General features: G+C 45.5%; 1 protein-coding gene and 1 long non-coding RNA gene across 8 annotated transcripts; one reads left to right on the plus strand and one right to left on the minus strand.

The window, feature by feature from the left end:
- Positions 1-330: 330 nt before the first annotated feature.
- esrp1 (epithelial splicing regulatory protein 1) lies at positions 331-18518 on the plus strand. Of its 7 annotated transcripts, none has more exons than XM_042319278.1 (15): positions 331-709; positions 1018-1146; positions 2032-2148; positions 2846-2957; positions 3891-4070; positions 4169-4223; positions 4347-4457; positions 4555-4687; positions 5929-6291; positions 9431-9655; positions 9765-10032; positions 11738-11915; positions 14350-14476; positions 15299-15425; positions 16518-16654. In XM_042319278.1, the coding sequence occupies exons 1-14, from the start codon at positions 578-580 to the stop codon at positions 15398-15400; spliced, it is 2232 nt and encodes a 743-aa protein (XP_042175212.1). In that variant the 5' UTR covers positions 331-577; the 3' UTR covers positions 15401-15425; positions 16518-16654. The 7 variants fall into 7 exon arrangements, with proteins under 7 accessions (XP_042175212.1, XP_042175214.1, XP_042175213.1 ...); XM_042319280.1 differs by having other exon boundaries at positions 9765-10020; XM_042319279.1 differs by having other exon boundaries at positions 4350-4457.
- LOC121846134 lies at positions 4923-5807 on the minus strand. Its single transcript, XR_006083060.1, has 3 exons — positions 5660-5807; positions 5097-5252; positions 4923-5048 (listed from the first exon to the last, which is right to left on the minus strand). It is a non-coding gene; the product is annotated as an uncharacterized LOC121846134 (long non-coding RNA).
- Positions 18519-18622: the final 104 nt, after the last annotated feature.

The following is an 18622-nucleotide window of genomic DNA, read 5'->3' on the forward strand; positions in this document are numbered from 1 at the left end:
ATTGTTGTTCTTCTCATGTATGTTCTTCAGGTCGGGCGGATGGGTTTGTCGCGATGCCGTGCCACGTCCCTGTTTGAAAGCACCAATGAGGACAGCACTCATAAAGAGAGGGGGTATATTCGTTACGGACACCGTTAACAGGTTAAGAACCAAACGGAAGCAAACAGAGGAAACAAGAGTTTCTATTGGACAAATGCAGGTAGGCCCTTCTCCGTTTCGTCCCGTTTGCTTCCGTTTAAGAAGCGCTATGCAACGGAATAGGCGTAATGAATACGCCCCATGCAGGTAGCTACCTGGGTCACGTGGTCCGCAGCGCACACAGGTAGGTGCATCACAAAAAGGGAACATTCAGCCATTACACTGCGATGAGGTGTGCCGGAGATTTTGCATAGATTATCAAGCAATCAAGAAGCCACTAAAAATATCTGGAGTTGCTGAGCACACCTTTGCGCATAGGTGTCTGGGTGTGGGTGGCTGGATTCTTTGGGTTCTATACTGTTCTGGGGGTGTATCTATAGGTTATTTTCTATTTCTTTGGGTGTAATTAGAGTAGTTTCTTTTTGTATTTATCCTGAAAATGACGGCTCAGGTAGACTACCTGGCGGTGTTGTTCACGACCACATCTGGCGCGAGCGGAGACCTCTTGGGTTCGGACGAGACGGAGCTCGAGCAGTTGGTGTGGCAGCTCGTGGACTTGAAGAACAAAAAGGTCATCTTTAAAATATTTTCCTTTCTTTATTAAGATAATATGATAATGACTATTATTTTTTCAGGAGGAGCTAGATGAGGTAATCTATAGAAAGACAAAATATTCATTCAACATAACCAGATTGCTCTCTGCGTCAATGTGCCCTATTTGGTTTAAAAGACACCACCTTTCTTCTGTTTATGAGGTCTAATGACAAAACTGATCATAAGTGTGCCATAATCGGCTACTCCATTATGCATATTAAAGTGTTTTTTTAAGTGTACACATTGTTATTTGAAATGTACTGAAGTGTTTTCTCTCTGGTCCAGTTGGGAAAGGTGAATGAGGTGTTAATAAGGCCTGAGCACTCGGACCTTACAGAAGATTGTCTGGGGGAGAGAGAGGACAGCGAGGAGTCTGTCTCTACAGTCACAGGCTTGGAGCACGCGATAAACCAGGTACAGACGGTATCTGTTGTCTCGTGATTTTTTATGAAATACATTTTTGAACTCAACATATTCTGCTTTGCCATCCATTCCTCCTTCACTTGAAATCAGGGGCACCAATGCATTGATTGGAGTTTTATAACAATTGATTGTTTATTTAGGCCTTGATCCTGGGATATCTAATTATAATTGGCTAATAATGAATCATCGTTTTTGATCCCTATAGATTTGATGGCATTTCACTTGACAGCCTGAGGGACATTTATAAAAGTCCATTGAGTGATGAGGAGGTGTGGATCTTTAGAGCTTAGTAATGCAAATGACCACCCAATTTGCATAATGAGGCTTAGCAGCAATTAAAGTGCTTGTTCTCTGAAACCAAAACTATAAACCATACATAGACAAAAGACAATAGACAGACATACACACACAAACATCGATGACATCACCCCACAAATCGTTTCCAGCCACTTGAAAGTAACAACAAGCCTTTCAAGTTGGACTTTATCACAAGCAGTAATTTGTAAGCCTATATTTGGATGTTTTTGTAAATATTTTGTCTTTATGGTAATACTTTCCATTAAAGTAGACTCAGTTTAAATAGTCTATAAACAGCATTAATAGGTTGTTTATTAGTCAGTAGGAAACAGTTATAACTCATTGGATGAAATTGTATACTGTGGTCAATGTTATGGCGCTTGCTGAATAATGAGATTATAAATGCTGCATTGTTATTCATCATCACCAAAATAATGATCACACTTTTAACCAATAAAATGTTAGTGGATTTTCAATATTACCAGTGAGTTGTTCTGTAATTGTTTATTACAGATGTATTATCTGATCTTGATTTAAAGAGTTTACATTGTAGCTGTTCTCTTCCTATGTTATGAATAGTTCCATCTGAGATTGACCAATGAGGTGAACAGCTTAGGCGCGGGCACGTCAGTGTGTGTGTGTACGGACGGGCAGCTCCACATTCGCCAGGTTCTCCACCCCGAAGCTGCGGGCAAGGTAAGGGTACAGGCTGGCAGGGCGGGGAGCACAATTACCTCCAGCAGAAGTGTTTGGTGTTCACAGAACCATAAAGAAATGTGTTATGTCAAATGTTTTGTCAAGATCCTGCTCTACATGATGTTGAAATGGGAGGTTGTCTTGACATATTGTCTTGGCTTTGTTTGAACATGAATGCGCGCACACACACACACACACACACGTTTTCCTATTACATCTTACGGCACACACACACACCGTTCTCCTATTATATCTTGAGCCCCCTCACATCTAGTATGATGTACAGACCCATGGGGAACCTAACTTTATTGACATGAGTAAATATGTAAATGAGGGTAGTAAACAGACAGCGTAGCTCCTGATATGAACCAACACCTAACAGCTGTCAATGGTAGGCTGCACATATTCTCTTCCTCCTCTCTACTGTTCAATCAATAACAATATGGTCAGAACGTTTTTAAAGGAACATACTACAGTATATTTGGTCCGTGCAAGACTCAAACTCTGGTGATCCAAGCACAAGCCACATTCAGGTCCCCTGGGTTAATGTATGTGACTTTACCCACTGGGCACACACTGGTTGAATCAACGTTGTCTCCACGTCATTTCAATAGAATTACGTTGAACCAACTTGGAATAGACGTTGAATTGACGTCTGTGCCCAGTGTGTAATGTCTGCAGTTGTCTTCCTCGGCAGAACCTGGCACTGCCAGAATGTTTCAACTCCTTTTTTGACCTGAGGAAAGAGTTCAGGAAGCACTTCCCGTCTGCAGACACCAAGAGCCTGGAGGTGCAGTACATGGCAGAATGTATCCTTACAACTGAGAAACACAGCAATGACACTCACAGCAATGACACACTCACAGCAATGACACTCACAGCAATGAAACTCACAGCAATGACACACTCACAGCAATGACACTCACAGCAAATGACACTCACAGCAATGACACTCACAGCAAAGACACTCACAGCAATGACACTCACAGCAAAGACACTCACAGCAATGACACTCACAGCAAAGACACTCACAGCAAAGACACTCACAGCAATGACACTCACAGCAATGGCAAATGACACTCACAGCAATGACGCTCACAGCAAAGACAGCCATGACACTCACAGCAATGACACTCACAGAAATGACACTCACAGCAATGACACTCACAGTTCACAGCAATTTTCACAGCAATGACACACTCACAGCAATTCACAGCAATGAACCCTCACAGCAATTCACAGCAATGACACTCACAGCAAAGACACTCACAGCAAAGACACTCACAGCAATGACACTCACAGCAAAGACACTCACAGCAATGACACTCACAGCAATGACACTCACAGCAATGACACTTGGTTCATTTTACAGCTTTGCATGAACCCTGCTTCTGTAGTGTAGCTTCATGCCGTTAGTGCATGTGGGTGTGTGTGTGTGTTCTCGCTAACACGTGTGCGTGGTTGTGAGAGAGAGAGCACTAAAGTGTGTGTGATACTAACACACTCCCATGGGGGAGGTGTCTGCAGGCCTCAGGGTGTTGGCTGTGGGACTAGAGGTTTTGAAATGCAAATAGAGACACAATTGACGTATCTCACTGTAGCTCCAAGAGGAACATGCTGTGTGTTGAGCCAACAGGACCAGCCCTACACACCTACCAGGAAGCAGGACTAACACACACACATGCACACACACTTTGCTTGCTCCTCTCCTGTAGTTTTCTTCTTGACCACGGTTTCCTCAGCTCTCAGTGTAACTGTGGAGCCAGTAGCCATATTGGAGCCGCCGACCGTACTGGACCCAACGGCTGTGTTGGATCCGACGGCCATGTTGGATCCGACGGCCATGTTGTCACCGGTCACAGCAGCACTGCAGGTCCAGACCATGGCCAACATCGTTCTAGCCCTGCTACTGGAACCCTTATGTGGGTGACACACTAACTTACACAAACTCTGACTTTCCTCACAATGTTGTCGTTGTTGCTTATCTTTGACTTCTGCTCTGGTCTTCTGTTTGTTGTAGGTCACACATTCTCAAACCCAGAGAGAGTCACTGAGAAGTTTGAAAGTGGCACTTGGTAACTAGACTCGTTAAGATAAGATTAGCAGTAAGGTAGATGATAAGACACTATTCATTGGTGTTCTTACATAGTTGGATGGAGCGGGTGAGTGATTTGATGCTAACTGGTGTGTGTGTGTAGCAGTAAGATGGAGCGTGTGTGTGACAACACAGTGATCAGAGCGAGGGGGTTGCCGTGGCAGTCATCTGACCAGGACATCGCTCGCTTCTTCAGAGGACTCAACATTGCCAAGTATGTGTGTTCATTGTCTAGTGGTGTGTTGTGTTTGACTCATTGCTGTTATGATGGTGTGTAGTGTATTGAAATTGTTTTAATATGTGTTGTCCAGAGGTGGTGCTGCGTTGTGTCTGAACGCCCAGGGTCGGAGGAACGGAGAGGCTATGGTCCGCTTCATCAGTGAAGAGCACAGAGACATGGCCCTGCAGAGACACAAACACCACATGGGCAACAGATACATAGAGGTCATCTGTTAATGACCTATTATCAACCTATTACTAACCCTCACCCTAACCATCGATACATAGAGGTCATCTGTTAATAACCTATTATTAACCTATTACTAACCCTAACCATCGATACATAGAGGTCATCTGTTAATAACCTATTATCAACCTATTACTAACCCTAACCATTGATACATAGACATAACCTGTTAATAACCTATTACTGACCCTAACCCTAACCAATGGTACATAGAGGTAACCTGTTAATAACCTATTACTAACCCTAACCCTAACCAATGGTACATAGACATAACCTGTTAATAACCTATTACTGACCCTAACCCTAACCAATGGTACATAGACATAACCTGTTAATAACCTATTACTGACCCTAACCAACTGTACATAGAGGTAACCTGTTAATAACCTATTACTGACCCTAACCCTAACCAACTGTACATAGAGGTAACCTGTTAATAACCTATTACTAACCCTAACCAACTGTACATAGAGGTAACCTGTTAATAACCTATTACTGACCCTAACCCTAGCCAACTGTACATAGAGGTAACCTGTTAATAACCTATTACTAACCCTAACCAACTGTACATAGAGGTAACCTGTTAATAACCTATTACTAACCATAACCAACTGTACATAGAGGTAACCTGTTAATAATCTATTATCAACCTTTTACTATCCCTAACCAACGATACATTGAGGTAGCGTAGGGGCGGCAGCGTAGCCTAGTGGTTAGAGCGTTGGACTAGTAACTGGAAGGTTGCAAGTTCAAACCCCTGAGCTGACAAGGTACAAATCTGTTGTTCTGCCCCTGAACAGGCAGTTAACCCACTGTTCCTAGACCATTTTAACCAGAAAATCATTGTTCCTACCTTTGAAGAACCAGATGTTTTCATTGAAAATAAGCAAATTAGTTTTTCCTGAAACTTGCCTAGTTAAATAAAGGTAAAATAAAAACCTGTTAATAACCTATTATCAACCTTTTACTAACCCTAACACTAACCAACGATACATAGGGGTAACCTGGTTATTAAACCTATAATCAACCTTTTACTAACCCTACCACTAACCAACGATACATAGAGGTGACCTGTTAATAACCTGTTATCAACCTTTTACTAACTCTATCTATGGTGTGGCTCAGATACTAACAACACCAGTAAATAAGTAAACATAACCTGTAAATAACAGCTGGAGCACAAAGAGCAGGAGTTAATGCCATGTATTTTCTGCTGCAGGTGTACAAGGCAACAGGAGAAGACTTCCTTAAGATAGCAGGCGGTACCTCCAGTGAGGTGGCGTTGTTTCTGTCTCGCGAGGACCAGGTGATTGTCAGGATGAGAGGTCTTCCCTTCACCGCCACACCTGACCAGGTGCTGGCCTTCTTCTCCCAGGGGGAGGGGCCTAAAGAGGCGTGTCCTGTCAGTGGTGACAAGGATGGCATCCTATTTGTGCGTTTCCCTGATGGAAGGCCAACAGGCGACGCCTTTGTCCTATTCGCCAGTGAGGAGCATGCTCAGTGCGCTCTCAGGAAGCACAAAGACATCCTGGGAAAGAGATACATTGAGCTGTTCAAGAGCACCGCCGCTGAGGTGCAACAGGTATGAAGAGGGGGAGGGTTTGTCTGTCTGTTAAGGTGCAGGTATGAACCTCCAGTGGGGGGTTCTGTCTGTTAAGGTGCAACAGGTATGACCAGGGAGGGTTTGTCTGTCTGTTAAGGTGCAACAGGTATGTAGAGTGGTGACAAGGGGTTGTCTGTCTGTTAAGGTGCAACAGGTATGAAGATTCGGGGAGGGTTTGTCTCTCAGGTGCACACAGGTATGGAGAAGGGGAGGGTTTGTCTGTCTGTTAAGGTGCAGGTATGAAGAGGGGAGGGTTTGTCTGTCTGTTAAGGTGCAGGTATGAAGAGGGGGGTTCTGTCTGTTAAGGTGCAACAGGTATGAAGAGGGGGAGGGTTTGTCTGTCTGTTAAGGTGCAGGTATGAAGAGGGGGAGGGTTTGTCTGTCTGTTAAGGTGCAGGTATGAAGAGGGGGGGGTTCTGTCTGTTAAGGTGCAACAGGTATGAAGAGGGGGAGGGTTTGTCTGTCTGTTAAGGTGCAACAGGTGAAGAGGGGGAGGGTTTGTCTGTCTGTTAAGGTGCAGGTATGAAGAGGGGGAGGGTTTGTCTGTCTGTTAAGGTGCAGGTATGAAGAGGGGGGAGGGTTTGTCTGTCTGTTAAGGTGCAACAGGTATGTGCAGGTATGAAGAGGGGGAGGGTTTGTCTGTCTGTTAAGGTGCAACAGGTATGAAGAGGGGGAGGGTTTGTCTGTCTGTTAAGGTGCAACAGGTATGAAGAGGGGGAGGGTTTGTCTGTCTGTTAAGGTGCAGGTATGAAGAGGGGGAGGGTTTGTCTGTCTGTTAAGGTGCAACAGGTATGAAGAGGGGGGTTGTCTGTCTGTTAAGGTGCAACAGGTATGAAGAGGGGGGGGGTTTGTCTGTCTGTTAAGGTGCGACAGGTATGAAGAGGGGGAGGGTTTGTCTGTCTGTTAAGGTGGGACAGGTATGTCTGTGTGTTGGAGGAGGGATTTGCATCTGTCTGTTGAGGTGGAAGGTGTGTGTCTGTGTTTTGGGGGAAGGGTGTGTTTGTCTGTCTGCTAAGGTGCAACAGGTAGAAAGAAAGAGGGAGGGAGTGTGCATGCATGTGTGTGTGTGTGTTGGTGTGTGTGTGTGTTGGTATAGTCCTGGTGGGGGTTTCTGTAGGAAACCTAAGCAGAGGATTTAAAGGTTTAAGGGTGTGACACAGAGCTTCAATAGAACACTGGCATTTACTCTAATTAACAACTGGATAAGCGAGTGTGTGTGTGTGTCTGTGTGTGTGTCTGTGTGTGTGTGTGTGTGTGTGGCTGTGTGTGTCTGTGTGCGTGTGTCTGTGGCTGTGTGTGTGTGTGTGTGTGTGTGTGTGTGTGTGTGTCAGTGTGTGTGTTTGTGTGTGTTTGTGTGTGTGGCTGTGTGTGTGTGTGCGGTTAATGGGAGGTTTGTTGAGCAAACACTTAAATGATCTGGTCTGTGAAAGATTACCCTCCTAATACACACACACACACACACACACATACACACACACATACACATACACACCTCACCTCACCTCACCTCACCTCACCTCACCTCACCTCTCATAGTCTTAATAGCCCTATTCATTGATAAGCAGGTGTTTCAGCTCTCAGTGTAGTAACATTCCCATGCACTTAGACTCCTACACAGTACAGGTTTAAATGTTCTAGTGGTTTTAGACTCCTACACAGTACAGGTTTAAATGTTCTAGTGGTTTCAGACTCCTTCACAGTACAGGTTTAAATGTTCTAGTGGTTTTAGACTCCTACACAGTACAGGTTTAAATGTTCTAGTGGTTTTAGACTCCTACACAGTACAGGTTTAAATGTTCTAGTGGTTTTAGACTCCTACACAGTACAGGTTTAAATGTTCTATTGGTTTTAGACTCCTACACAGTACAGGTTTAAATGTTCTAGTGGTTTTAGACTCCTTCACAGTACAGGTTTAAATGTTCTATTGGTTTCAGACTCCTACACAGTACAGGTTTAAATGTTCTAGTGGTTTTAGACTCCTACACAGTACAGGTTTATATGTTATAGTGGTTTTAGACTCCTACACAGTACAGGTTTAAATGTTCTAGTGGTTTTAGACTCCTTCACAGTACAGGTTTAAATGTTCTAGTGGTTTTAGACTCCTACACAGTACAGGTTTAAATGTTCTAGTGGTTTTAGACTCCTACACAGTACAGGTTTAAATGTTCTAGTGGTTTTAGACTCCTACACAGTACAGGTTTAAATGTTCTAGTGGTTTTAGACTCCTACACAGTACAGGTTTAAATGTTATAGTGGTTTTAGACTCCTACACAGTACAGGTTTATATGTTATAGTGGTTTTAGACTCCTACACAGTACAGGTTTAAACTTACACAGTACAGGTTTAAATGTTCTATTGGTTTTAGACTCCTACACAGTACAGGTTTAAATGTTCTAGTGGTTTTAGACTCCTACACAGTAGTACAAACAGGTTTAAGCCTAAAACCCCAAACAGCAAGCAATGCATAGAAGCACGTGGTTCCTAGAAAGGCCAAAACCTAGAGAGGAACCAGGGTGGCCAGTTCAGACTCCTACACAGTACAGGTTTAAATGTTCTATTGGTTTCACAGGCAGAACAGACTGGAGCAGCAGCACAGCCAGGTGGACTGGGGACACAGTACAGGTTTAAATGTTCTATTGGTTTTAGACTCCTACACAGTACAGGTTTAAATGTTCTATTGGTTTTAGACTCCTACACAGTACAGGTTTAAATGTTCTAGTGGTTTTAGACTCCTACACAGTACAGGTTTAAATGTTCTAGTGGTTTTAGACTCCTACACAGTACAGGTTTAAATGTTCTAGTGGTTTTAGATGTCTGAAGGTGAGAGGTCAGAGTTCAGTGGTAGTGAGTGACCCTGAGGGGGCTGGGTTACAGTTCTTCTCCAGGACGGTAAACATTGTGATATCCTGTTGGCAACCAGCCAGATCCCTACTGTCAACACACAAACACACACACACACATCTTTTCAATACAGACACACCTACACACACTTAATCGGAATACCCCTGCCAGATTAAAACCAGGAACTCCAGAGAGAATATTCTTGTTTATGTGTGTATGTTGTTGCTGAACCAGCACTTATAACCATCTAACCGTATAACTCTCTCTGTGTGTGTAGGTGTTGAACAGGTACACGTCAGCCCCTCTGATCCCTGTGGCTCCAGCCCCCCTGGTGTCAATGTTGCCCTCTGTGTCTCTGTTGCCCTCTCCTGGTGGTGTGAGGGACTGCCTCAGGCTGAGGGGGCTGCCCTACACCGCCACCATAGAGGACATACTGGCCTTCCTAGGAGAATACACACACGACATCAGACCACACGGAGTACACATGGTGGTCAACCAACAGGTAGGTACACACTATATAAGCCTGCTCACGCACGCACACACACACACACACACACACACTATGCATACTGATACTAAAGTTACCCTGCTTTGTGTGTGTATCTCCATAGGGTCGTCCGTCAGGGGACTGTTTCATCCAGATGCATTCAGCGGAGCGGGCTTTCTCTGCCTCCCAGCGGGTCCACAAGCAGGTGATGTCTGGTCCGGGCCAGGCTGGCAAGCGAGGGGTAAACAGCCGCTATGTGGAGGTGTTCCCCTGTAGCGCTGAAGAGATGGGTCTGGTGTTGATGGGAGGCTCCCTCTCACACACACACATTCACACACACACCCGGACCAGGAGTGGGACAGGGCTCAGCCCGCCGCCATGTAAGTCCAGACGTAAGTGCTGCTGGGAGCTGGGCGCTTCGGGACCGCAGGGTAGGTGGGCTGCCACAGACCAGGGGGCAGGAAAGGGTGAGGGGATAGAGGTCAGAGGTAAAATCTTGCCCCCTGTCTTCTTTTCTGTCTGGGTTCTCTCTGATCTAGAACTCTGGGAGGGCAGGAGCGTCTGACCTGACCAGAGGGGTAGGAACCTGGGGTGTGGTGTGTGTGTGAGTGTGTGTGTTTACCCCTTGTGGTTTGGGAAAATTCTGTGTGATTTTGGTGAATTTGCATGCGGGGAGAAATCTGTAGTTCACTGACTGTTCAATGAAAACATCTTCTTCACACACTCTGATTAAAAATAGTGTGTTCCAATGGTTTATGTGTGCTTGGCATGTGTGAGGCCTCTTGCCCAATTCCAAATGGATCCCAATGTACTGGAAGTATTGGATAGGTGCGTAAGTAATATTACAAAAGTGACTTGAAGGTAGGGACTCAGGATTGATTTAGGATTGGGCTTGAGTCTTCCAGTCGGAGTGTGTCCAATCAGTGGGGCTGTGGGAGAGGTGGGTGGAGCAGAGCACTGGTGTGTAGTGATGGAGATGTCTAGTCATTGAGCACTGGTGTGTAGTGATGGAGATGTCTAGTCATTGAGCACTGGTGTGTAGTGATGGTGATGTCTAGTCATTGAGCACTGGTGTGTAGTGATGGAGATGTCTAGTCATTGAGCTCTGGTGTGTAGTGATGGTGGTGTCTAGTCATTGAGCTCTGGTGTGTAGTGATGGTGGTGTCTAGTCATTGAGCTCTGGTGTGTAGTGATGGTGGTGTCTAGTCATTGAGCTCTGGTGTGTAGTGATGGTGGTGTCTAGTCATTGAGCTCTGGTGTGTAGTGATGGTGATGTCTAGTCATTGAGCTCTGGTGTGTAGTGATGGAGATGTCTAGTCATTGAGCACTGGTGTGTAGTGATGGTGGTGTCTAGTCATTGAGCTCTGGTGTGTAGTCATTGAGCTCTGGTGTGTAGTGATGGTGGTGTCTAGTCATTGAGCTCTGGTGTGTAGTGATGGTGGTGTCTAGTCATTGAGCTCTGGTGTGTAGTGATGGTGGTGTCTAGTCATTGAGCTCTGGTGTGTAGTGATGGTGGTGTCTAGTCATTGAGCTCTGGTGTGTAGTGATGGTGGTGTCTAGTCATTGAGCTCTGGTGTGTAGTGATGGTGGTGTCTAGTCATTGAGCTCTGGTGTGTAGTCCTGTGTAGCTCAGTTGGTAGAGCATGGCACTTGCAATTCCAGGGTTGTGGGTTTTGATTCCAACCGGGGACCAGTATGAAAATGTGTGAACTCAACACTGTTCAACAACTCAAGTCTCTCTGGATGAGAGCGTCTGCTAAATGACTCAAATGTAAAACAGTCATGGTGATATAATATTGAGGTCATTAGTGGAGTCAGGAGTCAAGCCCAAACACACGTCTGTAGAAACTAAAGGTGTTCATTGAGGAGGGTGTTGTTGCAGAAGCCTCTCCTAGAAATAAACTACGACCGGACCATGTCACATTGCCATTGTAGACGACTGGGAAGCACACTGTAGTCTGCTTACAGCAGCCATCTTTAGAGGGGACCAGGGGATCTGTAGTTCTCTGTGTGCCGTGTTGGGCATGTGTCCTTTCCGTGTCCTTGCCTTGGCGTGTTGTCTAACTACCCCCCCCACCCCCAATCCCCCCTCCCCAGGTCTGTCTCCTCCCTCCTACTCCTTCCCACCCATCCCTTCCATCATGCCGGCTGAGGCTGCCGGCCTCTTCCCTCCCATTGGGCAGGTGCTGCTGAGTCCCCGTCCCCTAGGACCGGGACACGCCTACTACCCAGCTAGCACTCAGCTCTACATGAACTACACTGCATACTATCCCAGGTAAGGACTATTACGGGTTGTGGGGAAGGACATACACGAGGGTAGTTAATGATATCAGTGCCCCAGATAAGAACTGTTAGCCCCATTAACCATCCAGTCATATACTATAAGTGGCTTGGGGGCTGGGAGGGAGGGGACATACACGAGGGTAGTTAATGACTGAACAGTAGTGTGGTATCAGAAGACTAAGACCACAATGACCTTTCTCTCCTCCCCTCCCCCTCAGCATTGAAGTTCATTTGGATGTGATATCTCTGATGGAAAAACCACATGTGAACACGTGACGTTTTCCAAAAGCACGTTTTCATGTGATCTTATATGAAGTTAATGTGACAACATGTAAAGCAACATGTGATAACATGAAACTACAAGTGAAAACACATGAAGTGTTACAAAAAACACATTTTCACTTGATTTTCCATGATTTTCCTCTCTTCTCCCTCTCTTCTCCCTCCCTCTCTCTCTCTCTCCTCTCTTCTCCTCTCTTCTCCCTCCCTCCCTCTCTTCTCCCTCTCTTCTCTCTCTCTCTCTCTCTCCTCCTCTCCTCTCCTCTCCTCTCCTCTCCTCTCCTCTCCTCTCCTCTCCTCTCCTCCCTCTCCTCTCCCCCCTCCCTCTCTTCTCCCTCTCTCTCCTCTCCTCTCTTCTCACTCTCTTCTCCCTCTCTCTCCTCTCTTCCCCCCCTCTCTCCCTCTCTCTTCTCCTCTCTTCTCACTCTCTTCTCCCTCTCTTCTCCCTCTCTTCTGAGGCTCTCTCCTCTCTCTCTCTCCTCCATTGGGCAGGTCCTCTCCTCTCCTCTCCCTCCCTCCCTCTCTTCTCCCTCTCTCTCCTCTCCTCTCTTCTCCTCTCTTCTCTCCCTCTCTCTCCTCTCTTCTCCCTACTCTCCCAGGCTGGGGAAGGCTCTCCTCTCCTCTCCTCTCTTCTCACTCTCTTCTGAACTCTCCTCTCCTCTCTTCTCACTCTCTTCTCCCTCTATCCTCTCTTCTCCCTCTCTCTCTCTCTCTCCTCTCTTCTCCTCTCTTCTCACTCTCTTCTCCCTCTCTCTCTCAGATAAGAACTCTCCTCTCTTCTCACTCTCTTCTCCCTCTCTCTCCTCTCTTCTCCCTCTCTCTCTCTCTCTCCCTCTCTTCTCCTCTCTTCTCACTCTCTTCTCCCTCTCTCTCTCTGGGAGGAAGGACATACACTCTCTTTCTTAATCATCTCAGTGCCCCAGATAAGAACTCTTAGCCCCAATTCCTCTCATCTCAGTCTTCTCCCTCTCTTCTCCCTTGGGGGCTGGGAGGAGGGGACCTACACAAGGGTCTTTCCTGATCTCAGTGCCTTCCAGATAAGAACTCTAGCCCCATTAACCATCTCAGTCATATACTCCCTCCCTCCCTCTCTTGGTCTCTCCTCTCCTCTCCTCTCATACTCTCGAGGGTAGTTCCTCTGACTGAACAGTCTCTCTCTCTCTCAGAAGACTCCTCTCCTCTCTTCTGACTCTCTTCTCCCTCTCTCCTCTCTTCTCCCTCTCTCTCCTCTCCTCCCCTCAGCATTCTTCTTCATTTCTCTTCTGATATCTTCTGATCACTCCCTCTCTCACATCTTGAACTCTTCTCCCGTTTTCCAAAAGCACGTTTTCATGTGATCTTATATGAAGTTAATGTGACAACATGTAAAGCAACATGTGATAACATGAAACTGAAAACACATGAAGTGTTACAAAAAAACATATTTTCACATGATTTTCCACATGTGAAATTGTGTGGTTTTTCCTTAACGGATATTTACTGTATGACTCTAACACACCTCATGGCATTTCAGGATGTATAATCTCTCCTCTCTTCTCCTCTCTTCTCACTCTCTTCTCCTTCTCTTCTCCCTCTCTCTCTCTCTCTCTCTCTCCTCTCCTCTCCTCACTCTCTTCTCCCCTCCTCTCCTCTCCCTCCTCTCCTCTCCTCTCCTCTCCTCTCCTCTCCTCTCCTCTCCTCTCCTCTCCTCCCTCTCCTCTCTTCTCACTCTCTTCTCCCTCTCTCTCCTCTCTTCTCTCTCTCTCTCTCTCCTCTCTCTCTCTCCTCTCTTCTCACTCTCTTCTCCCCTCTCTCTCTCTCCTCTCTTCTCTCTCTCTCTCTCTCTCCTCTCCTCTCCTCTCTTCTCTCTCTTCTCCCTCTCACTCTCCTCTCCCTCTCTTCTCACTCTCTTCTCCCCTCTCTCCTCTCTTCTCTCTCTTCTCCCTCTCTCTCCTCTCTTCTCACTCTCTTCTCCCTTTCTCTCCCTCTCTCTCCTCTCTTCTCTCTCTTCTCCCTCTCTCTCTCCTCTCTTCTCCCTCTCTCTCTCCTCTATTCACACCCTCTCTCTTCTCTCTTCTTACCCTCTCTCTCCTAACCCTCTCTCTCCTCTCTTCTCCCCCTCTCTCTCCTCTCTTCTCACTCTCTCTCTCCTCCCTCCCTCTCTCCAGTCCCCCAGGTTCTCCCAACACTATAGGGTACTACCCCTCTCCCACTCCCCTGTCCTCCCCTGGGGGAGTGGTCCGTATGCATGGCCTCGCCTATAAAGAACTGCTCAACACCATTCAGGGATACCAGGTAAACAGTGTGTGTGTGCATGTGCGTGTGTGTGTGTGTGTGCACTTGGATGTGTTTAACTATATTTGTGGGGAAGTTAATTCCCCACATGAATAGTAAACAAACATGTTGTTAGTCACCACAAGGTGAAACGCTATTTCTAGGAAGTTTATGGTTAAGGTTGGAATTAGTGTTAGGGTTAGAATTAGGTTTAGGTTTAGGGGCTAGGGTTAGTTTTAGGGTTAGGGGTTAGGTTTTGGTGTTAAGGTTAGGGTTAAGGTTAGGATAGGTTTAGGGGTTAGGAAAAATAGGATTTTGAATGAGACTGAATTGTGTGTCCCCACACGGTTAGATATACAAGACTGTGTGTACGTTCATGTGTGTTAGAGAAAGTGTGTGTGCAATGTGACCGGTATAGTATGTGTTACCGTGTCCTCTCATGTCTCACGGTCGATCCAAAGGAAGTATTCAAATCTGCTAAGGGAGGAGTGTACTATACTGTCAGGTATCCACTGTGTTTGCCTGGAGGCTATCAAACAAGTTAGTCAGGTCTACCCTCCCTGTTCTGTTCCCTCCCTCACAAACACCCACAGGCATTCTGTTGGGTGGATCTCCACTGCCTGCATGGACTTGATGTACAAGAGGCTGCTCCTCACTGATACACTAGGAAATAGCCAGTGAGTTCAGCCTGTGCTAATGAACACTAGTTTGGAAGTTGAGGTGATACTATATACTGTAGATAAATCAGCAGTAATCATCTTGTAAAGGCTGACTCTTCTGAACACACAGCCCAGCCTGTCTCTGTCTCAGTCCCCTGTGTCTCTGTCCCCCTCAACACTATAGTACGCTACTGAGGATGGCCTTGTGCATGCTCATGCTAACATGCACGATCACGATCCCTCCCGGACCCTGCTCACGCAGCCCAAAGAGTGGGTGTGTATTTAAGGGGTGTGTCCTAGGCAGGCGGAAGGTAAGGATTGGCTGACAGGGTCATGGGGCGTGTTTCTCCTTTCCTTCGTCTCCGAGACGACGTGGTTGTGGGTGTGGTTTGAGATTCCGGGTTACTAGGGGGTCACGGGGTAGAGTCTAGCTAGGGGGGATTGCAATGCCCCAAACCACACTGTAAAAAAAGATGATGGTTCCACCAGAGAAGGTTGTGTTGATCGGGACACAGAGTAGATGTTCCCCCCTCAACCACTGGTCCAGGATCAGATGTCTTCTACCCCCTGATGGTTCACATTTGGATTGTGTGTGTGTGGGGGGGGGTAATCTGATCCTAGATCTGTGGTTAGGATGGGGTGTGTTGGATAATCTGATCCTAGATCTGTGGCAACCAGCTGCAATAGGATTGTGAGTTTGTTAAACAACATATTTGTTGAGAAAACTCACAATCCTATTCTAGCTGATTTCCTTCTTGACATCTATATTTTTACAGTGCAGATCAGATTACCCCACAAACCCAAGGATCAGATTATCCCACACGCCCAATCCTAACCTCAGATCTAGGATCAGAATACACCACAAACCCAATCCTAACCTCTAGGATCAGAATACACCACACACCCAATCCTAACCTCAGATCTAGGATCAGATTTTTATTTAATTTAACTAGGTAAGTCAGTTAAGAACAACTTCTTATTTACAATGATGGCCAAGGAACAGTGGGTTAACTGCCTGTTCAGGGGCAGAATGACAGATTTTTACCTTGTCAGCTCGGGGATTCGACCTAGCAACTATTTTGGTTACTGGCCCAACGCTCTAACCACATTCTCTGGTGGAACCTAGAACCGTACCTGTTCTATATGGTCAATTTCTACCTGGTGCTGTCTGACTCAGCCCTTCCAAGGTGTGTTCCCATTTCCTCCCTGGGGCGCTGTAGTGTGCTAGATAGTGTTATCACTGCTGTACTAGTGTCAGGTGGGGAGGTGGTGGACTAGGTGATGGAATCCTCTGGTGCTGGGACAAGGAAACCTTCAAACCACATAGACTCCTTTCCTTTCTCTTTTCACTTCCTCTCTATCTTCCTCACCCTCTCTCCCTGCCTCTCTCCCTCTCTCTGTAGAGTCCTATGGAGGCATTGCCTGTACTGAGCAGTATGATTGGTCAGTCCAGCAGCGGTGATGCTCTGATGCCCTTCCCCCCTCTCCTGACCAAGCAGGGAGGGCACTACCTGGACCTAAACATGCTGTAGAAGGCTCAAAGATCCACACACTGACACTCACTACCCACACACTATACCAGGGGTGTCAAACTCATTTTACCCCAAGGACCACATTGGGGTTTCATCCAGATCTGGAGGGCCACAGTGAAAAGTGGTTATATTTCCCTTTTTTAAATTATATATATATATATATATATATATATATATATATAAAAGACATGGCTCTCGATATTAAACTGTGTCGAAAGTTTGACCTGCCTGCACCACAATATCACACAACACACACGTGAGCATGCACCCCCCCAAAGGACATGTGGGGGAATGTCCTGGCCTCCAGCTCTGATGTGTGTTCCCTGTCTGAGTTTTGTGGTATATACAGTGTAAATGCATGAGAGCAGAAATGTATTTTATATCAGAGCTTTGCCTCAGCCAAACAGCAGCTCTGTCTTATATTGCACATAGTATTTAAAAAAAGCTTTTCTAGAGACGCTCTAAGATGTTACAACCACTTCAGGAGACGTCTGTTAGAAGTAGAGCTGCGTTTAGTACTAATTATTCATCTCAACCTTTCTTCATGACTTGCATGCATTTGTGGATGTGTGTGTGTGTATAAGTGTGTGTGGATGTGTGCCGTAAGTGCGTGAGAGAGAGAGAGAGGAATGTGCATAGTGCACTTCTCTCTAGATACTATATGTATATATTTTTATTTTATACTGTCTAAAAACGTTATATTACATTTTATTTCTTTATACTTTCTATAATTGTACAATCCAATACTAGAACGTTGTATTAGGAAGCCTCCTGCATGAAGAAGTTAGTAGTGCTAGCTACACTCAGATGTTTACATGTTATGGAAAATATAAAGCACTGCTAACCAATCAGATTACTATACAGATTATACTGTATATCAACAGCATAGTGTCTGACATAAGTTACATGTAGTTAGTCAAATGCTGAATCACTCCCACACCCCTCCCATCTAACCTGTTTATGTTTGCCTAGTTCCACTCCACCCTTGCCTTTTGTATGTGATGCCAAGCTGAGCCCAGAGCCAGGAGATTACTATTCCTGTTGCCGGTGGTGTAAAGTACTTAAGTAAAAATACTTTAAAATACTACTTAAGTAGTTTTGGGGGGGTATCTGTACTTTATTTTACTATTTATATTTTTGACAACTTTTACTTTACTCCACTATGTTCCAAAATGAAAGTATGTACTTTCTACTCCATACATTTGGAATGCTCAGGCAGGACAGTAATGTGGTCCAATTCACACACCTATCAATATAACGCGTTGTAATCCCTACTGCCTCTGATCTGGCGGACTCACGAAAATAAAATACTGCGTTTGTTAATGAATTTACTTTTTTACGACAGTTGAGTACTTTTTCCACCACTGTACTTAAGGACATTTAAAACCAGATACTTTTAGACTTTTACTAAAGTTATTTTCGATTAAGTCATCTTCACTTTTACTCAAGTATGACAATTGAGTACTTTTCCCACCACTGTCTATTGCCTTACCCAGCTCGGTCCCAACTCACTGTGATGGAGATGTACCACTGTGCTCTCTGATTCTTTACTGTAATGTCACTGTGCCTGCATCTCAACAGTCTACTTCACTGACGTTCTCATCTATCATGAGTTTTCAAATCAGTGCAGACTAAGGAGGGGAGGCAAGGAGATGAGGCAAGGAGAGGACCGCGCTTCAGACTATTGAAACTCAACCAGTGTGTTTTACTCCCATGAAGGCCAGATTAGACAGTAGAGCTATAAATGGCCTATGATGATGTAATACGTTAATGATGTAATACATTGATGTCTGCTGTGACTGTGGGTCCCTGGCTGTCCAGGGAACTCTCCTGTGACCACACTGACACTAATAAATAGAACATGTGAAACAAGCCTGTCTGAGAAACTCATTGATTACAAATCAAACACACTGCGAATTCATTATAACAATCAAATGACCAAATTGGAGTGAAGAGCCTATGATGAGTGGGTCTGT

Source organism: Oncorhynchus tshawytscha, unplaced genomic scaffold, assembly GCF_018296145.1.
Source record: "Oncorhynchus tshawytscha isolate Ot180627B unplaced genomic scaffold, Otsh_v2.0 Un_scaffold_17_pilon_pilon, whole genome shotgun sequence".
Lineage (NCBI taxonomy): Eukaryota > Metazoa > Chordata > Actinopteri > Salmoniformes > Salmonidae > Oncorhynchus > Oncorhynchus tshawytscha.

Excerpts from the sequence above, each read along its gene's own strand:
- esrp1 (XM_042319275.1), top strand. The coding sequence starts at position 578 with ATGACGGCTCAGGTAGACTACCTGGCGGTGTTGTTCACGACCACATCT. Across the intron at positions 4,458-4,554 it reads AGAGGACTCAACATTGCCAA|AGGTGGTGCTGCGTTGTGTC; the intron begins GTATGTGTGTTC and ends TGTGTTGTCCAG. Across the intron at positions 6,292-9,430 it reads CCGCCGCTGAGGTGCAACAG|GTGTTGAACAGGTACACGTC; the intron begins GTATGAAGAGGG and ends CTGTGTGTGTAG.